Consider the following 27,726-nt stretch of genomic DNA (forward strand, 5'->3'; position numbering starts at 1 on the left):
TCCCAAGACAGTCCATTCTAGACCTCCATCACCTCCTGGATGAAAACATTTTCCTAAAATTCCCACTAATTCTCCTGCCTATCACCTTAAAAGTATGCCCCTTTTTCTTGACTCAGGGGAACACCACCTTTCTATTCACCCTGCCCATGCCCCTCAATCTTACACATCTCTGTCAAGTATCCCCTCAATCTTCTCTGCTCCAAAGAAAAAGCTACTCAAGTTTATCCGGCTTCTCTTCAAAGCTGAAATGGTCCAAAACATCCTGATGAATCTCCTCTGCACCTGCTCCAGTGAAATCACACCTTTCCTGTCATGTGGTGACTAGAACTGCACATGTTATTCCAAAATCCAACACAGCTCCTGCAAAACCTCCCTGCTATGATTGAGACTTTTCTCTGCACATACAGGATATGGACCTCACTGGCTGGACCAGTGTTCATTACCAATTGTTAATCATTCTGGAGAAGCTCATGCTGTGTTGTATCCTTGAATTGCAACAATTGAATTTGGCATAAAATTAGCGTGCTGCCAAAAACAAAAAGTACACGTGGAAAATACAGCATCCAGGTGATAAAACACAGACAGAATATGAAGAGTTCAATTTCAAGACTTCAAACACCAGAGAATTTAACTCCAATAGTTCAAATGCTAGACAGATGAATTCCAAAGGCTTGAAGAGATGAGAGGGAGGCACCCTGGTGGCTGGAGGACCAGAGGGAGGCACCCTGGTGGCTGGAGGACCAAAGGGAGGCACCTTGGTGGCTGGAGGACCAGAGGGAGGAACCTTGATGGCTGGAGGACCAGAGGGAGGCACCCTGATGGCTGGAGGACCAGAGGGAGGAACCTTGATGGCTCAGTGGTTAGCACTGCTGCCTCAGAGCCAAGGACCAGGTTCGATTCCAACTGTTTGGAGTTTGCATGTTTGTTCTGTGTCTGCACAGGCTTCCCTTTGGGTGTTTTGGCTTCCTCCCATAGTCCAAAGATAAGCAGGTTAGGTGGATTAGCTGTAAAAATGCCAGAATGTGGGGATAATTTGGGGGGGGGGGAAAGAAAGAGGTCAAGGTGGGTTGCTCTTCAGAGGGTTGGTGTAGACTTGATGGCCATATCAATATTAGAAGGACAGAGTGCCAGGCAGATGATCTCAAAAGGCTAGAGTTTTTGAGACACAAGTTCCAACTGATAATGTATGAAACAGAAACTCCGATGATAGAGTATTGGAGAGATTAAAATGACAGTTAGACAAGAGAGATAAACTATAATAGCTAGAGTATGAGATGAACTCTAATGGTTAGGGTCATAGACAGATGTAGAAAAAATTGTAAATTTCTCCACTTTGACGGGAAGAATAGTGAAGTAGCATTTCGTGATAAGGTAGAGAGAGATTGAAGAGCTCTGAGGTACGCAGGGATCGGAGTTTCCTAGTACTTGAATCATAGGAAGCTAGGACACAACGTAAGTTCCTTTCAAGGAACAGGGGAAGTGACACAGGACAGCTAATGTGATTCCAATTTACAAGAAGGGTGCTAGAGATAGACACAGAAACTGCAGTAATCACAGAATCCCTACTGTGTGGAAGCAAGCCATTTGGCCCATCAAGTCCACACTGACCCTCTGAAGAGCACCCCACCCCTCCCAACCACTCCCTTGCATTTCCCAAGAACAATTCACCTAACCTGTACATCTTTGGGTTATGGGACAAAACGAAACCCCTGGAGGAAACCCATGCAGATACAGGGAAAATGCCCAAACTCCACACAAGGATGGAATCAAACCTGGGTCCCTGGCGCTGTAAGGTAGCAACGCTAACCACTGAATTACCATGCCACCCTGAGTGGTGGGGAAGCCACTTTGAGAAAACAAAGAAAGAGAAAAGTCATCTCCATTTAGAGAGGCAAATTTATTCATAGTCACTCGTTGCAGCAAACATTCGAACATGTGATTTTGTGACAGGTGAGTCTTGCAGGTATCAACTGAACTTCTTTTTATAGGTTCTTACTCTCTATAAGGATTGCAACAATTTTCTTTGCACTTTTGCTGGAGTTCTGCATTTTAAGGCACTCTTATCAAGTGGTGTCATTAGGTTACATAGAGTCACATAACATGGAAACAGATCCTTCGGTCCAACCAGTCCATTCCGAACATAATCTCAAACTAAACTGGACCCACCTGCCTGCTGCTGGCCCATATCCCTTCAAACCTTTTGCAGACATGTACTGACTTAAATGACTTTTGAACACTGTAATTGTACACACATCCGCCATTTCCTCAGGAAGGTCATTCCATATAGACAAACCATGTGTAAACAAAAAATTGCCTCATATCTTTTTTTAAATCTGCACATTTTCACATTAAAACCATGCCCCCAAGTCTTGAAATCCCCCATTCAAGGGAAAAGACAATTACCATTAACTCCACATGTACCAAATATTATTTTCTAAACTTCTACAAAATTGCCTCTCAACCTCCTAGACTCCGGTAAAAGAAAAGTCCCAGCCCCTCTCTATAACTCAAACCTTCCACTCCCAGCAACACTCTGGTAAATTTCTTCTGAACTCTCTCCAGCTTTAATAATATCCTTCCTATAACTGGGTGACCAGGCCTGGAAACAGCACTCCAGAAGAGGGCCCACCACATCATGCGTGACCTCAACACAGCTCCCCAACCCCCACACCCAAAGGAAAGCATGCCAAACGACATGCAACCACTCTGTCCACATCACATGAACCCCAAAGAACAACTTACCCCAACTCCTAGATCCCTTGCTTCACCAAGGCCACAACATCGCTTGTAAAAGTCCTATGTTTGTTTGCTGTACCAAAATGCAACACCTTGCACCCATCCACAAAGAACTCCTGTCACTTTCCAGCCCATTGACTCACCCAATCAAGATTGTTTAGCAATCCCAGAAAACCCTCCCCACTGCCCACACCACCTGTCTGAGCACTACCCACAAACCCCAACCATCCTTTGAACAGGGAGGATTTGAAATAATCTTTGAAAGATTATATAAGGTAATGAGGTCATCTGACGAGGTAGCAGGCAGGGATTAATATGGAAACATTTGGTGTATTTTGCATTGAAGATTAACACTGGACTACTCACACAATTATTTTGAGAACAGGGAGCATGGGAAGGTATTTAATTGGGAGGGGGAAATTATACTGTTATGGGACAGGAGCTGTGGACGATAAATTGGGAATAACTGTTCTACGGGAAAGGCACAGAAATGTGAAGGCTGTTTAAGGAGCACTTATTGCGAATGTTGGTTAACTTTGCTCCACTGAGACAGGCCAGGAATGATAAAGTGAAGGAGTCTTGGATGACAATAGCAGAGGGGCTTCTCGTCAAAAGGAAGGAGGAAGCTTACTTAAGGTTGAGGAAGCAAGGATCTGGCACAGATTTAGAGGATTACAGGGTAGCTAGGAGAGCTCGAAAATAGACTGAAGAGAGCTAGGAGGGGGCACGAACAAGCCTTGGCGGGAAGGATTAGGGGAAACCGAAAGGCGTTTTACACTAATGCGAGGAATAAGAGAATGGTCAGAGAGAGGGTAGGGCTGATCAGGGATAGGGGAGGGAATGTGTGCCTTGAGTCTGAAGAGGTAGGGGATGCCCAAAATGAGTTTTTTGCTTCACTATTCACGAGAGAGTGTCACCTTGTTGATAGTAGAACACTGTGGACCAGGTTAATAGGCTTGAATAGATTGATATTAAGAAAGTGGATGTGCTGGAAATTCTGGCAAGCATCAAGATAGACAAGTCCCAGGGCCAGACCAGATTTATCCAAGGTTACTACGGGAAACGAGGAATAAGACTGCTGTGCCTCTGGCGATGATCTTTGCATCCTCACTCTCCACGGGAGTAGTACTAGCTGATGGGAGGCAGATGTTGTTCCTCTGTTCAAGAAAGGGAATAGGGAAATCCCTGGGAACTACAGACCGTCAGTCTGTGGTAAGCAAGGTACTGGAAAGGATTCTGAGAGATAGGATTTATGACTATTTGGAACAACAGTTTGACTGAAGCAAGTCAGCATGGCTTTGTGAGGGGCAGGTCATACCTCAAGCCTTATTGAGTTCTTTGAGGATGTAATGAGACAAGTTGACTAAAGGTAGTGCAGAAGATGTGGTGTATATGGATATCAGCAAGGCTTTTGAATAGGTTCCCCATGGTAGGCTCAATCAAAAAGTTAGAAGGCATGGGATACAGGAAATTTTTGCTGTCTGGATACAGAATTGGCTGGCCAAAAGACAACAGTTTTTTTATCTCTTCACCCTTCAGGCTCTCTGCCTGTATTCCTGATGAAGGGCTTTTGCCCAAAACGTCAATTTTCCTGCTCCTTGGATGCTGCCTGAACCGCTGTGCTTTTCCAGCACCACTCTAATCTAGACTCTGGTTTCCAGCATCTGCAGTCATTGTTTTTACCCAAAAGACAACAGTGAATGGTAGTGGATGGAAAGTATTCCACCTGAAGGTCAGTGACCAGTGGGGATCTGTTCTTGGGCCTCTGCTCTTTGTAGTTTTATAAATCACTTGGATGAAAAAGTGGAAGGGTGGGTTAATAAGTTTGCTGATGACAAAGGTCAGCAGTGTTCTGGATAGTGTTGAGGCCTGTTGCAGGCTACAACAAGACATTAACATGATGCAGAGCTGGGCTGAGAAGTGGCAGATGGGAGTTCACCCTGGATAAATTTGAAGTTATTTACTCTGGAAGACCAAATTTGAATGATGAATGGTTAAAGACAAAATTCTTGGCAGTGTGGAGGAAGAGCAGGATCTTGGGCCTATGTACATAAATTCCTCAAAGTTGCCACCCAAGTTGATAGGGTTGTGAAGAAGGCATATGGTGTTTTGGCTTTCATTAATTGGGGGGGGATGGTCGGAGTTTATAGCCACAAGGTTTTGCTGCAGCTTTGTGAAAACCATGGTTAGATGACACTTGGAATAATGTGTCCAGTTCTGGTCACCTCATTATAGGAAGGATGTAGATGCTTTAGAGAGGGTGCAGAGGATTAGAACATAGAACATAGAACAGGCCCTTCAGCCCACGATGTTGTGCCGACCATTGATCCTCGTGTATGTACTCTCAAATTTCTGTGACCAAATGCATGTCCAGCAGTCTGTCAAATGTCCCCAATGACCTTGCTTCCACAACTGCTGCTGGCAACACATTCCATGCTCTCAACTCCCTGTGTAAAGAACCCGCCTCTGACATCCCCTTTATACTTTCCTCCAACTAGCCGAAAACTATGACCCCTCGTGGTAGTCATTTCTGCCCTGGGAAATAGTCTCTGGCTATCGACTCTATCTATGCCTCTCATTATCTTGTATACCTCAATTAGGTCCCCTCTTCTCCTCCTTTTCTCCAATGAACAAAGTCCGAGATCAGTCAACCTCTCTTCATAAGATAAGCCCTCCAGTCCAGGCAGCATCCTGGTAAACCTCCTCTGAACCCTCTCCAAAGCATCCACATCTTTCTTATAATAGGGAGACCAGAACTGGACGCAGTATTCCAAGTGTAGTCTAACCAAAGTTTTATAGAGCTGCAACAAGATCTCACAACTCTTAAACTCAATACCTCTGTTAACGAAAGCGAAAAAACCATATGCTTTCTTAACAACCCTGTCCACTTGGGTGGCCATTTTAAGGGATCTATGTACCTGCACACCAAGATCCCTCTGTTCCTCCACACTACCAAGAATCCTATCCTTAATCCTGTACTCAGCTTTCAAATGCGACCTTCCAAAATGCATCACCTCGCATTTATCCAGGTTGAACTCCATCTGCCAACTCTCAGCCCATCTCTGCATCCTGTCAATGTCCCGCTGCAACCTACAACAGCCCTCTATACTGTCAATGACACCTTCAACCTTTGTGTCACCTGCAAACTTGCTGACCCATCCTTCAAACCCCTCATCCAAGTCATCAATAAAAATTTCAAACAATGGAGGCTCAAGGACAGAGCCCTGTGGAACACCACTCACCACAGACTTCCAGGCAGAATATTTTCCTTCTACTACCACTCGCTGTCTTCTGTTGGCCAGCCAATTTTGTATCCAGACAGCTATGTTCCCCTGAATCCCATTCCTCCTGACCTTCTGAATGAGCCTGTCATGGGGAACCTTATCAAATGCTGAAGTCCATATACACCACATCCACAGCTCGACCCTCATCAATTAGCCTAGCTAATTCACCTGACCTGCACATCTTTGGACTGTGGGAGGAAACCGGAGCACCCGAAAGAAACCCACGCAGACACGGGGAGAATGTGAAAATTCCACACAGTCGCCTGAGGCGGGAATTGAACACGGTCTCTGGCGCTGTGAGGCAGCAGTGCTAACCACTGTGCCACCATGCCGCCCACGGATATACCAGGATGCTTCCTGGATTATGAGGAGAGGTTGAGTGAGCTTGGATTTTCACACTGGAGAGAAGAAAGAGAAGTGACTTGATCGAGGTGTACAAGGTAATGAGAGGCACAGAGAGTAGATAGCCAGAGATATTTCCTCAGGACAGAAATGGCAGTCCTGAGGGGTCATATTTTAAAGGTGATTGGAGGAAGGTATGGGGAAATGTCAGAGGTAGGTTCTTTACAGAGAGTGGTGGGTGCGTGGAATGCACTGCCACTGGATAGACAGGAATAGAACCAGGTAGAAGCTGTCCCACTCAGCTGCATGATGGAGGAGGGACATATCAATGATATTGTGATCTGGAAAAGCTCCGTGTAATGGGAAAAGGTTTGAGAAGGCAGGAGCTGGGGTCTTGTGGACAAGATGATTTCAGAGAGGGCAAGAGGGGAAATTAGGGGAGAAACAAAACATAGGTAGAAATTCAGGCAGACAGTGCAGGGAATTGTCAGTTACAGCTAAATAGACCAAAAAGAAATCAAACAGTATCATTGGAACTTGAGATGAACAAATGTAAAGCCCCTATTAATAAAGTCACAAGCAACACACTGTCCCAAAATATTTTAAGAAGCTCACCTTGTTTTTGGACGTTTTCACTGTCTCCATATCTCGCACTGGTTCCTGCTCTGGAACATTTAAACTCTCGCTCTCCTCCTCCAATGCTAGTTTATTCTCCTGTATTTGCTCATCGCATTGACCATTCTTTATTTGCTCAGCCTCCAACCGCAGGTGTTCGTTCTCGCTGGATAGTTCCTGCTTTTCCCGTTTCACTGTCGTTAGTTCTTTAGTCAGTGCCTCCAGCTTTTGTCTCAGCTGCCTCACCTCCTCCCTAGATTTATTCCTCTCTGCCCTCACTTTGCTCCATTTTTCCCGCCAATTGGCCGTGCAGTCAGACCACCAGCGCATGGTCTTCTCCATCTGGGCAGCACGTGCTCGAGCTTCCTCCAGCTCCCGCAGCCGCAGCTCCTCCCGGCTCTCCCAGTCACCATCCATGCAGAGAGGGAGCTGTGGACTTGGAGTCTGCCCTCCAATTTTGGGAGCTGCAGGCACAGTCTCTGGGCTGCACATTCTCTCAGGCTGCAGGCTGAGGCTTTGCTGGCTGTGGTTGTTCAAGAGTGGCGACTTGTTAGACTGTCCTGTCTCCACCAATTGAGAGCCACCAGTCTGACTCATCTCAAGGGGACAATGCTGCCACTCTTAGACAGACATTGCAGGCTGCTACTTTTGGAATTCCATTCCACTTGCAATCTACAGATGGAGTAATTGACAATTACATAATGCACCTTCAGGAAGGGGAGTATTGAACATTACAAGCAAATTTGTGTAGAAATAAACAAGCAAATGTATGTTTAAACTGCTTATATAATGAAGCCGTTCAGCCCCTTCTGTCTGTACCATCATTTCATTAGGTGTTGATCCATATTTTAATTCCTTCCATGTTGGTTCCACAACTGTTCAATCCCTTAACCCAATGTAAAATTAACTATTCTCAATTCCAAAACTTTAGCTAAAGCTCCCAGCCTCAAAAGCTTTGGGTGGAAAGCTATTGTGGATATTCCAGTCAAATACAGATATACAAATCTTTTACTTCGAGGAGATGAAAAATGCCATCTGAGCTTATTCTCTCATTTCTCCCATTTTCTATACATCATTGTCTATTTAGTGCACAGGATAAAGAGCAGTCAGGTTCCTGTATAACCTTGATAACCTGAAGCAATTTCAAATTGAGTGGATTGGTCACATGCATTTAGTGCAGATGCAATTCAAATCCAATAAATGGGAGATGATGGACTTTGGAAGTAAAAAGAATGGCCGGACACCAAGAAGCTCAGAGAAACAGAGGGATCTTGAAGCGCTTGCCCATACACACCTTAAGGTGAAAGGACAGGTTAATAGGGTAGTTAAGGAGGCATATGGAATGCTCACCTTCACCAGTTGAGGCATAGATCATAAAAACAGGGAGTTCATGATGGAAATGTACAGAGCTTTGGTTAGGCCACAACTCAAGTACTGAGTGCAGCTCTGGTCATTGCACTGTAGGAAGGATGTGATTGGTCTGGAGGATTGTAAAGGAGTTTCACCAGGATGTTGCCTTGGATGGAACATTTCAGCTAAGTTTGTTCTTTGGAGCACAGAAAATTGAGGTGGGATCTAATAAAGCTGTACAGCATTTTATGGGGCAAGGACAGGATGAATAGAAAACAACTAGTCCCCTTAATTGAAGGGTCAAAAATAAGGAGGCATCATTTTCAAGTGAAAGGCACGAGGTTTAAGAGGGTATTTGAGGAAATTATTTTCATCCAGGCATTGGAATGTATTGCCCAGGGGGTGGGGTTGAGGCAGGAAACCTCTCAATTTTTAAAAACCACGTGGATGAGCACAAGATATGTTATAATATTCAAGAGCAAGTAGAGATTAGGGTGGTGTCTCAGTTTGGGCGAGATGCCTTGTGGAGTGCTGATACAAACCTGATGGGCCAAATTACCTCCTTCCACTTGGGGATTCTATGGTTCTTCGGTGCTGTATGATTCTGGACTGGCATTTGTGGAAACCCAAATTTAAGGGCAAATCATGTTCAACTAAAATTTCCTTCAGTCTTTTTTTTCCACATTCACTTCATTTAAAAAGCTGAGAAACCTGGGTGTATGTGCATTGATCATAGACAGATGAAGTTGACATAGTCTAACTGAACCATAGGGCTGCTCTCCCATTAGAAAGAAAAGGTGCTGAGGGTCACCAAGCCTCAGCGCAAGGGGAAGGTTTGAGAATGAGACACCTTGATGGCAATCTCAGCCGGAGTGGGAATTGCGTCACAATACTGGTTCTTTTTACAAGGTTGCTATGCCCTGGAGGTTTTTTAAACTTAACCTCCCTTTCCATCATGTTTGAAGCTTGACTGGTTTATCGCAACCTTCTCTGTATACCCCATAACAGATAATATCTCCAGCCCAAGACTTTCACATCTTAAAAAAGTATAATCAAAGGGGAGTGGCCAGCTAGCTGTGTCGCTGGCCTTCGTTTAGAGTTTTTGATTCAGTCCATAACTTTAGTGAGTCCAATGGCAGTTGTGTGTGGAAAAGGCTGGAAGGTCTTCTCACTCTCCTTCTGCCCTTCTGACTTTGCAAACTATAAGCAGCCTGTATCATTTTTACTCTTTGTGCTGAGGGGTGTGTGTACTGGGACTGTTTCAAGTACTTTTGGAACAGCATCAGTAATTCAGGTTTGGATAGGATAATTCATTTGGGATTTTAAATAATTTGTTTGTTTAAAACTTTGCAGTCGAACCAGCTAATTTACTCCAAGAATATCCACTATACACTTAGCTAAAACAAATAGCCAAGTTACGGTCTGGGCTACCTGCTTAAAAATGTTTTGAGGGGTCTGGCCTACTCCATAACAATTGAACCTATGCTGTTGACATCACTCTGCATTGCAAACTGGCCATCCAGCCAACCAAATCTCTGGGGTCAGGACAGATTGAGAAAGTGGTTGATAAAGCACACAATATCCTTAACTTTGCTATCAAGGGAATAGAGTACAGGAGCAAGGAGCAGATGCTAAGCTTGTAAAAGACACCACTTACACCAGAGTTGAAATACAGTGTCCAGTTCCAGGCAACACAATTTAGGAAGATACAAAGGCAACTAGAATGAATTCATAAATGACTCACGGGAATGGGTTCAAGGGATAAGGGTTTGTTTTTTGGATTGGCACAGTGTCAGTTGGCCAAAGGGTGTTTTTTTTCCTGTACTCTCGACCTCTATAAATCTGTGAGGAACTGTCTTTACATGGATAGGTTGGGGAAGCTGGAACTGTTTTCACTGGAGAAGAGAAGGTTGAGTTTAATCAAGGATTACAGAATCGTGAGGGGTCTGGGTAGAGTAGGGAGGAAGAAATTGTTCCCTATGATGGAAGAATCAACAAGAGAGGACACCAGTTTAAGTTTATTAGTCAAAGCAGCAATGGTGATAAGAGGAGCATCTTCACATAATGGGTGGTTAGGATCTAGAATTTTATTGCCTGACAGTATTCTGAGGGCATGTTCAAGAAGAATTTGAATTATTATTTCAAAAGGAAGAATGGGTCAGGTTATGGGGAACTCACTGAATTGCTCCTTCACAGGGCCAGTACAGACACAATAGAAGGGCCCAATGGCCTGTTGGAACCAATCTGGAACTCAAAACGACAGTGCAGGAGACTCAAGCTGCTTGAGAGACTTGAAATTAGCAGATTTCATCCAATTCAAAGTGATTATGAAATTACACTGCACTTCTGTGGCACTTTAACAGATAATTGGACGTTAAAATGCTGTATAATGTCAGACACCCAGGGATGGTCTGAGCCTTCCAGAGGACCAAAGCCCTTCAACTGGTCTCTCCTTCTCCTCCTACATCCTGTCAGATCTTCACCTGGAATTAGAGACAGATAGCATCGATATTGCTGCACATGTCCTTCATCCTCTGGCCCTTTCACAGTATTAATGTACAAAAGATAGATCTAGCCAAACAATACTGTCTTATGAAAGCTTTTGTGTATATATTATGAAGATACCATTCATCAAAGACAAAAATGTCTAGAATTTGTCTCCAATCACCCAACCCTACTCTCCTTCCTGCTGTCCACTCAAACATACTTTGATCTTTACAGAATTTGAAATGATTTGTGCTGACCATCTTTCTAGGTCTGGCAGCAGCTGCTTTCCACTAAATTCTACTATGTGATCCAAGTTCTAACATTTACAGCCGTTGTTTCAGATGTGTGCAATTCTGTGTCATGTTGGACTGCAACGTATTTTAGCCATGATGTGACATCTCCCTTTCCATCCTGCTCAAATTTGAATGGATTCCAAAAATCCATTCAAAGTTTCAAACTGACAAGTGTCCACTTTGAGCTTGCCTAGCGTCTTGTTCAGGTTGAAACTCAGTTTTGAACAGTGCTTTAAAATAAATAAATAACTAGAGGGAGTGGATTCAATTGCACAGAAAATTTAAAACAAATGACATATAAAAGCGAAGGCAGGATTGCCGGTTGATGGAGTTGAAGTTACCAGAAAGCAAATGGAAGGGACATGGTGCATTAGTGTCATATTGTACAAGTTAAAAAAAAATCACACCACCAGGATATAATCCAAAAGGTTTATTTGGAAGCACTAACTTTTGACCTGATGAAGAAGCAACACTTCAAATGCTAGTGCTTCCAAATAAACCCATTGGACTATAAACTGGTGTTGTGCAATTTTTAAACTTTGTCCACCCCAGTCCAACACCGGCACCTCCAAATATTGTACCAAGGAGCCAAAGTGCAGGGAAACTCAATAATAGAAGGAATTTAAAGGCCTTATCCTGAACAAAAGGATCATCCAGAATAAGGCAGATGAACTGACGACACATCAGGGTAACCTTGGGAGGAGGGGTGGGGGAGCAGGGGTGGTTGTAGCCCTTGTAATGAGGTCACTCAGGTGGAACTCTCAATAAGGTTTCCCTTATTGGACCAGAATAGCACCAATCACAGAGTTCTGTTTACTCAGAGCCAGCCCTGAGGGAGCTGGATCAGTGTCAAAGATTCTCCATGTGTAAATAAAAGGACATCTTGGAGACCAGCCTCTGTCAAGTTATTTCAGTGGTCAGGAGAGGTTATTAAAGTTTTCAGAACAAGTAATGTGATAGTGCATGAAAAGGCCAGGAGTCTCACTTCAGGCCTAACAGATAAAGGGGACAATAGAGGAGGGGCACGACTAGCACAGGATTGAAGGCATTGTAATTGAATGTGTGCAGTAGAAACAAGGGAAATGAGATTGAAATTGGTGTGAATGAGGTTTTGAGCAAAGAGACACAGCTGCAAGGGGACCAAATACCTTAGGATATGCTTCCTATTGAAATGACAGTCAGGTTGGCAGACAGAGCAGGGTTGCCAGGTTAGTAAGAAATGAAATTACATCAATAGAAGTGATAAGGTCAGAAGGTGCAGAAAGTGCGTAGGTGGAGTTCAGGACCCACAAAAGGGAAAAAAAAAGACTGATGTAAGTTGTGTACAGGTCTCCTGGACATGAATGGTTGTTGCAGGTTCAGGGATTTAGATGTTTCAGTGAGAGCACAGAAGGTGGTAAAAGAGGGGGAGGTGTGGCATTGTTAGTCAAGGACAGTATTATGATAGCAGAAAGGGTGTTTGAGGACTCGTCTACTGAGGAAGTATGAGCTGAGGTAAGAAACAGGAAAGGAGAGGACTCTCTGTTGGGAGTTTTCTATAGGTCTCCGAATAGTTCCAGAGATGTAGAGGAAAGGATAGCAAAAATAAAAAAAAAGGACCGAGAGTAACAGGGTAGTTGTTACAGGGGACTTTAACTTTCCAAATATTGACTGGAAATACTATAGTTCGAGTACTTTAGATGGGTCAGTTTTTGTCCAGTGTGTTCAGGAGGGCTTCCTGACACAGTATGTAGACAGGCCAACAAGGGGCGAGGCCACATAGGATTTGGTACTGGGTAATGAGCCCGGCCAGGTGTTAGATTTGGAGGGAGGCAAGCACTTTGATGATAGTGACCACATTTCAGCTACATTTACTTTAGCGATGGAAAGAGATAGCTATATACCACAGGACAAGAGTTATTGCTGGGGGAAACGCAATTACAACATGATTAGGCAAGATTTAAGATACATAGAATGGGGAAGGAAACTACAGGGGATGAGCACAACTGCAATGTGGAGCTTGTTCAAGGAACAGCTAACGTGTGTCCTTGACAAGTGTGCACCTGTCAGGCAGGAAGGAAGTGGTCAAGCGAGGGAACTGTGGTTTATTAAAGAAGTGGAATTTCTTGTCAAGAGGAAGGCAGCAGCCTACATTAGGATGAGACATGAAAACTCAGTTAGGGCGAGAAGTGAAGCTCAGTTAAGGAGCTTGAGAGTTACAAGTTCACCAGGAAAGACCAAAAAGAGAGTTAAGAGGAGCCAGGAGGGGACATGCCAACGACTTCTCAAGGAAAACCTTAAAGCCTTCTATAGGTATATCAGGAATAAAAGAATGATTAGAGTCATTAGGGCCAGTAAAGGACAGTAGTGGGAAGCTATGCACGGGGTCCGAGGAGAAGTGCTAAATTAATATTTTTCCTCAGTTCTGGTCACACTGGAAAAAAATCTTGTCAAGGAGAATACTGAGATACAGGCTACGAGACCAGACGGGATTAAGGTTGACAAGGAGGTGGTGTTAGCAATTTTGGAAAGAGTGAAAATAGCTAAGCTGCCTGGGCCAGATGGGATTTATTCTAGGATCCTCTGGGAAGCCAGCGAAGAGACTGCAGAGCCTTTGGCTTTGATCTTTATGTTGTCTCCAGGAGTAGTGCCTGAAGACTGGACAACAGCAAATCTTGTTCAAGAAGGAGAGTAGAAACAACCCTGGTAATTCTAGACCAGTGAGCCCTATTTCAGTGGCGGGTAACGTGTTGGAAAAGGTTATAATCAACTAGAAAGGAAGGAGTCGATTAGGGATAGTCAACATGTTTTTGTGAAGGGTAGGTTGTGCCTCACAAACCATTATTGAGTTCTTTGAGAAGGTGATGAGGGTAAACCAGTTGATATTGGGTATATGGATTTCAGGAAGGTATTACATAATGTTCCCCATGGTAGACTATTGTACACAATACAGAGGCATGGGATTGAAAGTGATTGTGTGGTGTGGATTAGAAATTGGTTAACTGAAAGAAGACAGAGTGGTGCTGATGGGTAATGTGCATCCTGGAGTTCAGTTACTAGTGGTGCACTGGAAGGATCTGTTTTGGGGCCACTGCTGTTTGACATTTTTATAAATGACCTGGATAAGGGCATAGAAGGATGGGTCAGTAAATTTGCAGATGACACTAACATTGGTAGAGTTGTGGATAGTGCTGAAGGATGTTGCAGGTTACAGAAGGACATAAATAAGCTGCAGAACTGGGCTGTGAGATGGCAAATGGAGTAATTGCGAAAAAGAGAGAGGTTATTCACTTTGGAAGGAGCAACAGGAATAAAGAATAATGGTAACATTCTTGGTAGTATAAATGAGCAGAGATAGCTCAGTGTCCATGTGCATGGATACCTGAAAGTTGTCACCCAAATTGATAGGGTTGTTAAGGCAGCATATGGTATGTTAGCTTTTATTTGTAGAGGGAATGAGTTTTGGAGCCACGAAGTCATGCTGCAGCTGTACAAAACTCTGGTGTGACTGCACTTGAAGTATTTTGTATAGTTCTGGTCACCGCATTATAGAAAGGATGTGGAAGCTTTGGACAGGGTTCAGAGGAGATTTACGAGGATGTTGCCTGGTATGGAGGGAAGGTCTTGTGAGGAAAGGCTGAGGGACTTGAAGCTGTTTTCATTATAGAGAAGAAAGTTGAGAGATGACTTAATAGAGACATACAAGATGATCAGAGAATTAGTTAGGGTGGATAGTGAGAGCCTTTTTCCATGGATGGTGATGGTAAGCATGAAGGGAGTTAGCTTTAAATTGAGGGGTGATAGATATAGAACAGATGTCAGAGGTGGTATATTTATTCAGTAGTGGGGGCATGGACTGCACTGTAGTAGACTCGCTAACTTTAAGGGCATTTAAATGGTCATTGGATATACATATGGATGAAAATGGAATAGTGTAGGATAGAAAGGCTTCAGATTGGTTCCACAGGTTGGCGCAAAATCAAGGGCCAAAGGGCCTGTACTGTGCTGTAATGTTCTATGTTCTCATCAGCATGGGGGACAGTGAATAAATCAAGAGGTAGAAAAAGGTATTTAAGAAAGGTACTACTACAATAATCAGGGGGACTTCAATGTCAGGTGGACTGCGAAAGTAAGTGGGTGGAGTATCCCAAGAAAAGGTCTTCCTGGCATACCTATAAAGATGATTTCTTTTGGAGAAGCTGGTTGAAGACCCTATGAGAGCGCAGACAATTTGCACTCAATATGAAATGATGCAGACTTGATTTGGGAACTTAAGGTGAAGGAGCTCCTGGCAGACAGTGAACATGGCATGATAGAACTCACTCTGCGGCTGTTTTCTTAAAGCTGGAATCAGATGTATTGGCATTACAACTGAGTAAAGATAATGACAAAGACATAAGGGAGAAGCTGCCCAGATAGCAGGGAAGATATTACAGTAGCAAAAGCAAGAGTTTCTGGAGTAAATCAGGAAATACAGCATAAATTCAACAAGGAAGAAGAAACATGTTCAGGGAGGAGGAGACAAACATGGTGAGGGAAGTCACAAACAGCATGAGAACAAAAGAGAAAGCATATGAATGTAATGATGATTGCTGGCAAGTCTATGAAACCAGAATAAATTAAAAAAGCAAAAAGGGGAAGAGAATGAAAGATAAGCCAGCTAGTAAGATAGAAGAATTTTCTTAGGGACATTATAAGGCGTGTATGTGTGTGTGTATGTGTGTATGTGTGTGTGTGTGTGTGTATATGTGTGTGTGTGTGTGTGTGTGTATATATGTGTGTGTGTGTGTGTGTGTGTGTATGTGTGTGTGTGTGTGTATGTGTGTGTGTGTATGTGTGTGTGTGTGTATGTATGTGCGCGTGCGCGTGTATGTGCGTGCGTGCGTGCGTGCGTGTCGAGCGAGACACAAGATTGGACATTGTGTAGCTGGAAATGAGACTGGAGAAGTAGTAACGGGGACAAAGAAATGGCAGAGGAACCGAATAAATACTTTGTACGAATCTTCATCATGGAAGATAGCAGTCATACAAGAACTTCAAGAGTTGTGGGCAGAATCAAATATAGTCATCAACACCAATGAGGTGATGCTGGGGAAACTGAAAGATCTCAAAGTGGATAAACCATGTGGACCAGATGGACCACACCCCAGAGATCCGAAGGGCTGAGGAGATTGAAGAGACATTGATGTCTAGTCACTAAATCACTGGAGTCAGGGAAGGTCCCAGTGCACAGGAAAATGGTTAACATAACACCCCTGTTTGAGATGAGAGGGAAGCAGAAGACGGGGAAATTATAGACCAGTTAATCTGACCTTAGTCGTTGGTAAGATTTGAGAGTTCAATATTAACAATGATATTGCAGAATACTTGGAAGTACATGGTAAGTTTACAAATACAGGTGAAGGGGCAGGTGGGAAGCTGCAGGAGAATTTGGACAGACTAGGAGAGTGGGCAAAGAAGTGGCAGATGGAATACAATAGGGGAAAGCATGAGAGCATGCACTTTGGAAGGAAGAATAGAGGTGTAAATTGTCTAAATGGAGAAAGGTTTGGAAATCTGAAGTACAAATGGACTTAGAATTCCTAGTTCACAATTGTCTTAAGGTTAACAGGCAGGTTCAGTTGACAGTTAGGAAGGCAAATGCAATCTTAGCATTCGTTTCAAAATGGCGAGAATATAAGAGCAAGAATGTACTGCTGAAGCTGTACAAGGCTCTGGGTCAGACTGCATTTTGAACATGGAGCAGTTTTGGGCCCCGATATTAAGGAAATATATGCTGGCATTAGAGGTGGTTCAGAGGAAGTTCAGAGGAAAGACCTCAAAAATGAAGGGCTGACATATGGGGAATGGTTGAGAAAAATGGATCAGTCGTCAATGGATTTTAGAAGGAAAGGGTGGGGGAAGGGGAGGATGGGTGGAATCTCATTGAGACTTCTACATACAGAAAGACCTGGATAGAGTGGAGATGTAGCAGCTGTTTCCATGAGGAGGAAAGACTAGGACTCAAGGGCACAGCCTCAGAATGAAGTGATCCTTTGGAACCGAGATGAGGAGAAATTTCTTCAGCCAGGTGGTGAACCTGTTGAATTCAGTGGCACAGAGGGCTCTGATGGCCAAGTCATTGAGCGGAATTTTAAAATTCCTGATTATTAAGGAGATCAAAGGTTCCAGGGAGAAGGCAGAACGATGAGGATGAGAAACATAATAGCCATGAATTGAACAATGAAGCCTAATTCTGCTTGTATATCTTATGTTCTTAAGATGGAGGAGTCAAACTTGCTCCTTTTCCTAAACATGTTTGAAAAACTCACTTTGTTCTCTAGTGTGATCTATGGCAAACACACCTTCACTGATCAATATATATGTTTGGATTTGTTGCTCCACACATCGGATTAGTGTTATTAGCAGTCTCAAATAGGGCTCAAGTCAATTGCACATTTTGCAAGGTTGACAGAAATAACTCACATGAAATCTGTCCTGCAGCACACTGAACTAAGATGGTCATATCACTGTTTGCTGTGAATCCTGTAACATCACAAATAGCCCAAATGGCAATTAATCACTTTCACTTCTGAAAGGTACCAGTCTTTCTCAAATTGCCCTTGAATCCCAAAGTATCTCAAAACATTGAACAAGTTTATTTCATATTGCTGCTAAGCAGTGGCTATGCAAATGATATCTTTCACTGATAGGATAATTCCATCAGGCAAAACAAAGATTGGCTGCAATACCAGAAAATACATGGTGTGGGGATTTCAGTGCCAGTGTGCTGCCAGGTAGTTAAGATGTACATACCAATGAATGAGGCCATGCTTTTCCTTTGGCTGTTAGTAATACAGAGTAAGGACCATACTCAACAAAATGTGCTTGCAAATTCCAAAACAAAATGTCTACTGCAAGCAACTGGGCAGCACTTGCTGAATATCCTGTACGCTAATAGCTACACTGACAACAACGAAGCTTGCTTAATGGCTCATTTAATGTTTCCAAGAACCAACATACATTCAGACACAGGGATATATTCACTAAAAATGAAAGGAGCATGCTTGAGCCTTGTGCCCTCCCTCAATTATTCAGCTGTTTGAACACAGGCCCTTCTGCCCTCGATCTGTGAAACCAATCTAAAGCCCATCTAACCTACGCTATTCCATCATCATTCATATGTTTATCCAATAACAATTCAAATGCCCTTATTACTCTCCCATAATTCCTCATTGCTTTCTTGTCAAGGCAATACATTGGCAAATCTCTCTCTATAGCATAAAATGCAATGACCATTTGAAATTTGCAGTCTTGTTTGTCCTGATGAGTGCGAGACGGAACGTTTGTGATCTCTCTCCATTTCATCAATATTCACATTAAAGATGTGATTTGGAGATGCCGGTGTTGGACTGGGGTGTACAAAGTTAAAAATCACACAACACCAGGTTATAGTCCAACAGGTTTAATTGGAGGTACACTAGCTTTCGGAGTGACGCTCCTTCATCAGGTGATTGTGAGCGTCGCTCCGAAAGCTAGTGTACTTCCAATTAAACCTGTTGGACTATAACCTGGTGTTGTGTGATTTTTAACTTTGTGCACATTAAAGATGGTTTTAAAAAAGGCAAACTGGTATTGTCTCAATTGTTCTCAAGTGTTCAATATATGATGCTACCTGAACTGGAAGATTGGAGTTAGAAGGAGAGGTTAGATTGGCTTAGACTGTTTTTTTTGGAGCATAGGAGACTGAGGTTTTATCAACCTGATAGAGGTTGATAAAACCAGGAGGGGCACAGATAAGATAAATAGTCAACAGCTTTTCCCCATGGTAGGAGAGTTTAAAGCTAGAGGGCATAGGTTTAAGGTGAGGGGAAAGATACAAAATGGCCAAGAGGGGCAATGTTTTAAAAATAAAAAGAGAGCATTGAGTGTATGAGACAGGCTGCCAGAGGTAGTGATGGAAGAGACTACAACTTTGTCATACAAGCCATATTTAGACAGGTACATGGATGGGATAGGCATGGAGGAATACAAACTAAAATGTCGGCAAATGGGACTTGTTTAAATTATGCAAAGTGGGCAGCCTGGGCAAGTTGGGCTGAAGGGCCGGTTTACATGCTATACACTTCTATGACGTCCAGATTGCAAATTGCAAAGAGCAAGGAGAAAATGAATCAAGACAGATTTGTACGTGAGGAGGGAGGGAACAAGCCAGAGAGTGTAGGACCCAGACCAGAGCATAGAACAAATCTAAAACAAAGAAGGGAAGAGGACGACAGTGTCAAGAGAAGGCAGACTTTGACCTGGGCCTTAGAAATAGAGGTGGTTGCAGAGGCAAAAATAACTCCTGGTAAATTGGAAAAGGAAAGCTGTCGTCAAGCTCCTCTCTGCTCCAGACAAACCGAAAGGCCATAAGATACCATTGTCAGTACAACATTTGAAAAATATCCTTCAAACAATAACATAGTACTGGGAGTCGGTGAACTTTATACCAAGCCAGAAACAGCAAAAGGAAATGTCTCAATGCCATCTCCACTAATTACAGTTAACCCCAGAGTGTGAGTGTGTAGTGCTGTGGAAACTGGAAGCAAACTGCTTTCAACAAACTACAGACCAGGAGAAGGCAGATTATAAAATGAAGCACAATTTCTCTCAATCCTTCAGCCAAATTTCACAACACTGTTGCTTGTTATTGGAAGCTCTGCTTATTTAGGGTCCTGCAACCAGCTTTCACAACAGAGCTGGCTAGCTCAGTTAGTGGAAACTACTACAAATGATTACTAAAAATATCCATGCATCACAGTTACTGTATGACACTGACAGGCAACTGCAACTTCAAAGTTACCATTTACATTCTTCAAATATGACTCACCTAGCAACATGCTTTCCACTTAAAGGTGGCATTTTCAATGTTTTTCCCACCCCAGTTTCAGACAATACATATTGCTACCAGCTTTGAACATAAAACGCTGATTCTAGTAAAAGTAGGAGGGAGATTTCTAAAGTATTTTGATCCTAATCTTGACATACGCACATGATAGTTGTTGAAAGGTGTGGTGCTGGAAAAGCGCAGCAGGTCAGGCAGCATCAAAGAAGCAGGAGAATTGACATTTCGGGCATAAGCCCTTCTTCAGGCTCATGCCCGAAATGTCGATTGTCCTGCTCCTCGAATGCTGCCTGACCTGCTGCGCTTTTCCAGCACCACACCTTTCAGCTCTGGTCTCCAGCATCTGCAGTCCTCACTTTCTCCTACACACACACACACACACACACACACACACACACGATAAAATTGTAGGAAGTGAAAATGCAGTGACACTAAAATGATGAGACGTCATTTTGCTCTATTTTTGCGATACAAGGGAGTAATTAGAAGAACAAGGAATACCATGAAAAATGACTCGTGGTCATTGCAAAAGGAAAATTCGAGGAGGAGAGAAAGTTTGTTGTTAGAATATTGAATGGACTAGAGATTAAATGGAATGGGGCAGGACAGCTCTGAAACAGCATGAAGTGGTGTTGATAGAGATGTCAAGACTGCGTTTATGGCAGCGCCCAGCATTGAGTGCGCATCTCAAGATGTCGTGAGAACAGCTATCTAAGGAGCATTTTACATCAGAGATACTAGTCAATGTGGGTGGACAAAGGACAAAACTTCAGTTGTAATCTACATGGGGTGAACCTGAGCCAGCAAAGTCACTGAGGAATGGGATGTTGCTGTGGAAGCGAGTTTTGACAAATACCTTGACAAATACGGGGAGTAATAATGGTCAACAAGAGAGATTAGAATGAAAATCCTATCCGACAGAGGAGCAGAACTTCAAGTTGGGCATACCTGGAAGAAATGTAACAGTGAGTTAAAACACTAAAATAAAACAAAGAACGGAGGATGCTGAAGATCTGAAACAAAAACAGAAAATGATGGAGAAATTGAGCAAATTGAGCAGGATCTGTGGAGAGGAAGCAGAGTTAACATTATGAGATCAGTGACCCTCCTTTAGAGTGGACTGTAGTTAGGAAGAACTCATAGATATGCGAAGAGATGAGAGGGTGTGAGCAGATAGATGAAAATAAAGCCCAGAGTGACAGTGAATACCAGTTCTGAAGAAGGGTTACAGGTCTCGAACATTAACTCTTTCTCCCCACAGATGTTGCCTGACCTGCTCAGTTTTTCCAGCTACTTCCGGTTTTATTGCACATCTTCAGGATCAGTAGTTCTTCATTTTATTTTGGAAAGTGGAAGGGCGGTTAAAGGAGATAGAGTAATACATTACCTCCAAGCTGGAACAGATTATACAAAGTATGACTGAAGAAAATAAAGATGCACACATATATAGTATCTTTCATAACCACTGCATACCTCAAAGCATTTTCCAGTCGAGGAAGTACTTCTTTAGTATCCTCACTTTTATGATGGAAGGTACACGGCAGTTAATGCACACACATGTTAATACCTGACCAGATAATCTGTTTTCTATAATTGTTGATTGATGGATTAATATTTTCCAGGTCTAAGGACAAGCAATGACAGTACAGATGATGAACTCTCACCTGACACATGTGCAAACACAGATTAAAGTTCCTAAGGCCTACCCACTCCGTCTCCAACTATAAACTTCATAATAGTCAACAGGGATTGAAAATAATGTTATTTCACTGGCTTTCATCAACCAAACATAATGCTCAAAAAATGAAAGGTAGTCAGAGCTACAACATCCTGAGCGTGTATAAAACGAGTCAAAGAGCTACACCACCCCAAGAGGGTGTTAAAACCAGCCAGACATGTGAGGGAGAAACATTTTCATTCAGAGTATGGTGAGTTTAGTACTCACTGACCGCAAGGGTGCTAGGGACTGAAAGTGTCATAACATTGCAGTAGTATTCAAATTCACACTTGTGATGCCAAGGCAGACAAGGCTATGGGACGAGTGTAGAAAATGGGATTAGAAATAGTATGGATGCAATAGGCCACGGGCTTTTTTGGTGCAGAGGTCTTTATGATTACATGAAATGAAATATGACAAATGCTATGAAGGTTGAAATGAGATCTGCTTCTGGGATCTATTTCACAGTTTGCTATTTTTTCATTTCTGTCTGCTTTGTCAAAGTGGAAAATGGAAGATCAGATTGCACACCAAATCTTGGAAAGGTATCTATGTAACAGTATTGTTGTTATGGGTGACTTCAACTTCCCCATTATTGATTGGAACGTCCTTAGTGCAGATGGTCTGGATGGAACAGATTTTGTCAGGTGCGTCCAGGAGTGATTCCTCATTCTATGTAGATAGGCCGACTAGTGGGGGAAGCCACATTGGATTTGGTGCAAGGCAACAAGCCAAACCAGGTGTCAGATCTCTCAGTGGAAGAGCATTTCACTGACAGTCACCACAACTGCCTCATTTTTATCTATAGTCATGGAGAGAATGTGGAACATCACAGTGCACTACGGGCCCTTCGGCCCTTGATGTTGTGCCGACCTGTGGAATCAATCTGAAGCACATCTAATCTACACTGACATTTGCATCCATATGTTTATCCAATGACCATTTAAATGCCCGTCAAGTTGGCAAGTCTACTACTGTTGCAGGCAGGGCATTCCACGTCTCTACTACTGAGTAAAGAAACTACCTCTGACATCTGTCCACTATTCTATCATGCCTCAATTTAAAGCTCTTGTGAGCCATCACCATCTGAGGAACATTTTGGAGCTTGCGAGGGATAGGAACAAACAGTATGGGAAGGTCTTGACAGTATAGGAAGGTATTCAATTGGGTTAGGAGGAAATTATACTGCTATAAGACAGGAGCTCTGGAGTATAAATTGGGAATAATTGTTCTACCGGTAAGGCACAACTGAAACGTGCAGGCTGTTTAAGGAGCACTTGTTGAAAGTGTTGGATAACTTCACTCCACTGAGACAGGCAAGGGATGGTAAGGTGAAGGAGCCTTGGGTGACAACAGCAGAGGAGCTTCTCATCAAAACAAAGGAAGCAAGGATCTGCACAAATTGAGAAGATTACAGGATAGCTAGGAAAGAGTTGAAAAATGGACTGAGAAGAGCTAGGAGGGAGCACGAAAAAGCCTTGGCTGGAAAGATTACGGAAAACCAAAAGATGTTCTGCACGTACGTGAGGAATAACAGAATGACCAGAGAGACGGTAGGGCCGATCAGGCATGGTGGAGCAAACGTGAGCCTGGAGTCTGAAGAGGTGAGGGACGTCCTAAATGAGTGTTTTGCTTCAATATTCGCTAGAGAGAGAGAGATCTTGTTGATAGGGAGAACCAGGTTAATAGGCTTGAATAGATTAATATTAAGGAAGTCGATGTGCTGGAAATTCTGGGAAGCATCGAGATAGAGAAGGCCCCAGGGTCGGACCAAAAATATCCAAGTTTACTACAGGAAGCGAGGAATGAATGAGATTGCTGCGCCTCTGGCAACGATCTTTGCATCCTCACTCTCCACAGGAGTAGTACTGCCTGAGTTGAGGGAGGCGAATGCTAGTCCTTTATTCAAGAAAGGGAATAGGGAAATCCCTGAGAATGACAGACCAGTCAGTCTTACATTTGTGGTAAGCAAGGTACTGGAAAGGATTCTGAGAAATAGGATTTATGACGATTTGGAACAACAGTTTAATTAAAGATAGTCAGCATGGCTTTGTGAGGGGCAGGTCATGACTCAGAAGCCTTACTGAGTTCTTTGAGGATGTAACAAGACAAGTCGACTAAAGGTCGAGCAGTGGATGTGGTGAATATGGATATCAGTAAGACATCTGGTAAGGTTCCTCGCGGTAGGAACCTTGGGAGGCATGGGATACGGGAAAATTTGGCTGTCAGGATACAGAATTGGCTGGTTGAAAGAAAACAGTGAGTGGTAGTGGTAGTGGTAGTGGTTGGAAAGTATTCCGCCTGGAGGTCGGTGACCAGTGGGATCTGTTCTTGGGCCTCTGCTCTTTGTAGTTTTGATGGCTTGGATGAGGAAGAGGAAGTGGAAGTGGAAGGGTGGGTTAGTAAGTTTGCCGATGACACAAAAGTCGGTGGTGCTGTAGATAGAGTGGAGGCCTGTTGCAGGCGACAACAAGACATTGACAGGATGCGCAGCTGGGCTGAGAAATGACAGATGGAGTTCAACCTGGATAAATGTGAAGTTATTCATTTTGGAAGGTCGGATTTGAATGCTGAATTCAGGATTAAAGACAGGATTGTTGGCAGTGTGGAGGAACAGCAGAATCTTGGGGTCAATGTGCATTGATCCCTCAAAGTTGCTACCCAAGTTGATAGGGTTGTCAAGAAGGCATATGGTGTTTTGGCTTTCATTAACAGGGTGATTGTGTTTAAGAGCCGCAAGGTTTTGCTGCAGCTGTATAAAACTCTGTTAGACCACACTTGTTAGACCACCATAATGTGCCTAGTTCTGGTCGCCTCATTATAGGAAGGATATAGATGCTTTAGATAGGGTGCAGAGGTGATTTACCAGGATGCTGCCTGAATTGAAGAGCTTGTCTAATGAAGAGAAGTTGGAGAGGAAGAAAGAAAGAGAGGTGACTTGATTGGGATGTACAAGGTAATGAAAGGCATAGATAGAGTAGATAGCCAGAGACTTTTCCCCAAGGCAGAAACGGCTGTCATGAGGGGTCAAAATTTTAAGGTGATTGTGTAAAGAACCTAACTCTGACATCTACCCTACACCTTTTTCCAGAGTGGTGGCTGTGTGGATTGCACTGCCAGCGGTGGTCGTAGAGTCAGATCCATTAGGGAGACTTAACGACTGCTGGACAAGCACATGCACGGTAATAAATTGTGTAGGTTAGGCTGATCTTAGATTAAGATAAGTGTTTGACAGAACATAGTGGGCCCAAGCGCCTGTGCTGTGCTGTTCTATGTTCTACATAATTTGAGTAAAATGTGGCCATTGTGAGCTAATTAGATGTAATAGAAAGTACAGCTCAATCCACAATTCTGGAAAGTGGCAGTGCACAATAGCGGATCTGAAGGGGCTTAAACCTGAATACATTCACTGTTATGGGAAAGAGTGGATTCTCATGCAGAACTGCATCAACATGGGAGTAAAGCATCAGCAAGGCCAGCTCATGTTACTGCATCAACATCTATTTTCCTCTCCATCTTGGCTGCAATCCCATTCATACAAGCCCAGATCCGGTTAATTCTTGCTAGTGTAATCCCAGTTTCCTAAAAACCTACTTGGCAATGGTTAGAATACTCAGAGCCAAAAATGTTCAGAGTGTCAGAATAAGATTAATGTGGATTCCATTCTTAAAGTTACTTTGGAGGTCTGAGTCAATTCGAAACAAATTCAAGTCTGGAAGGGCTTTCTTTCAAGACAATGGTGGAATTAGAGTCATAGGATCTTGCAAAATGGAATCGGATAAATATTTGAAGGGCAAAATTTCCACGACATAAGGGAAAGAGTTATGTAGTTTAAGTCCATTCATGTCAATACATGAATAGCTCCACCACGGTTCTCACTGATGAAACCCAAAACAGTAATGTTGTTTCCCTCTCCACAGAGGTTGCCTGATTTGCCAAGCGTAGGCAACACAATTTTGTTTTAACTTGATTATTAATCCAGCCCCAGTAAGAGAGAAAGATAGAATGTATAAGTGATGTCAGCCAACTAGATCCACTAAATGGAAAAACAGAATACTAGAACATTATAAGATAAGTGAGACCCTCTGGCATTGCTTTGGACAGTAAGTAGACAGTGTGGCTAGACAGCAGCTTTTTGTTGGTTTCTGAGCAGAACAGCTATGAAAATTAGAAATGCATGTTGGGCTGGGTTTTCACATCATGTTTATCAAATACGAGGTGGGCCAGTTCCTGCCTTCTCAACAAATTCCCACCAATATGTTCGCCTCAAAGAGACTTGCCAGTGCAAGGATGGGTTTTGCAATTTCCAATTGGATGTGTGCTTGGTGCAGGGCTGGCAGAGCTTGACTGTGGAGACAAGGGTGACCTGTCTTCTGCCCAATCTCAGGTAAATAGTCAATGGAAATCATACTGAGACCACATTGATGCTGGTGAGACCACATCTGGGGCACTATGAATAGATTTATTCTTTTAATTCAATAAGGATGTGATTGTATGAGGTCAAAAATCACACGACACCATGTTAGAGTCCAACAGGTTTATTTGAAATCACAAACTCCTTCCTCTGGTGAAGTTGCTGAGATTTCAGATAAACCTGTTGGACCATAAACTGCGCCGTGTGACTTCAGTCCAACACCTGCACTTCCACATCATGATTGTATTAGACACAGTTCAAAGAAGCTCCACTTGAATGATTCATTGGGTGAGGAAGTTGTTTTCTGAGCAAAGTTTGGGCTTGAATCCATTGAGATTTAAAAGAATGAGAAATTTATTTATAGAGACATACAAGATCCTGAGAGAGATTTGAGTGGATGATAAAGAGATGTTTCTTCTTTTGGAGAAACTCCAACCAGGGGACAGAGCTTTAAAATAAGGGTTTCTCATTTTAGACAGAGGTTAGGAGAGCTTTTGTTTTCTCTGAATGCCACTGATTGGTGGAATTTTCTTGCTCCCACGGCAGCATCATTGAACATAGTTATACAGCACAGAAACAGACTTCGGTCCAAACTGTCCATGCCAAGCAAGTTTCACAAACTAAACTAGTGCCATCTACTTGCATTTGGCCCATATCCCTCTCAATCATTCAGATTCATGTACCCGTCCAAATGTCTTTTAGATGTGTAACTGTACCTGCATCTACCACATTCTCTGGCAGTTCATGTCACATATGTGTGAGTAAGTTGCTCCTCAGGTCCCTTTTAAATCTTTCTCCTTTCACCTTAATATTGTACCCTCAAGTTTTGAAATCCCTATCCGAGGGAAAAGACCTTGGCAACTCACCTTATCCATGCCCTTCATAATTTTATAAACCACAACCTCCTACCGATGTAACTATCCATGAACTATGTACCTGAACTCCCCACCTGACCATTAACTGTACAAGTCCTGCCCTCGATTGTCTTACCAAAATGCAACACTTCGCATTTATCTACATTAAACTCCATCTGCCACTGCTTGTCCCATTGGCCCAATTAGATTATAGGTTAGATTAGATTCCTTACAGCACGGAAACAGGACATAGAACATAGAACAGTACAGCACAGAACAGGCCCTTCAGCCCACGATGTTGTGCCAACCACTGATCCTCATGTATGCACCCTCAAATTTCTGTGACCATATGCATGTCCAGCAGTCTGTCAAATGTCCCCAATGACCCTGCCTCCACAACTGTTGCTGGCAACTCATTCCATGCTCTCACAACTCTCTGTGTAAAGAACCCGCCTCTGACATCCCCTCTATACTTTCCTCCAACCAGCTTAAAACTATGACCCCTCGTGTTAGTCAATTCTGCCCTGGGAAATAGTCTCTGGCTATCGACTCTATCTATGCCTCTCATTATCTTGTATACCTCAATTAGGTCCCCTCTTCTCCTCCTTTTCTCCAATGAAAAAAGTCCAAGCTCAGTCAACCTCTCCTGACAAGATAAGCCCTCCAATCCAGGCAGCATCCTGGTAAACCTCCTCTGAACCCGCTCCAAAGCATCCACATCTTTCTTATAATAGGGCGACCAGAACTGGACACAGTATTCCAAGTGCGGTCTAACCAAAGTTTTATAGA

General features: G+C 43.1%; 1 protein-coding gene across 1 annotated transcript in view; it reads right to left on the bottom strand.

Moving 5' to 3' along the window:
• The window catches only part of LOC140471398 (coiled-coil domain-containing protein 102A-like), a 197,431-nt gene that overhangs the window by 69,215 nt on the left and 100,490 nt on the right, over positions 1 to 27,726 (bottom strand). Inside the window, exon 2 of the mRNA XM_072567418.1 lies at positions 6,978 to 7,649. Within this exon, the coding sequence (XP_072423519.1) occupies positions 6,978 to 7,574 (597 nt within the window). The 5' untranslated portion in view covers positions 7,575 to 7,649. The remainder of the gene's footprint in view (positions 1 to 6,977; positions 7,650 to 27,726) is intronic.

This window comes from Chiloscyllium punctatum, unplaced genomic scaffold, assembly GCF_047496795.1.
Source record: "Chiloscyllium punctatum isolate Juve2018m unplaced genomic scaffold, sChiPun1.3 scaffold_72, whole genome shotgun sequence".
Lineage (NCBI taxonomy): Eukaryota > Metazoa > Chordata > Chondrichthyes > Orectolobiformes > Hemiscylliidae > Chiloscyllium > Chiloscyllium punctatum.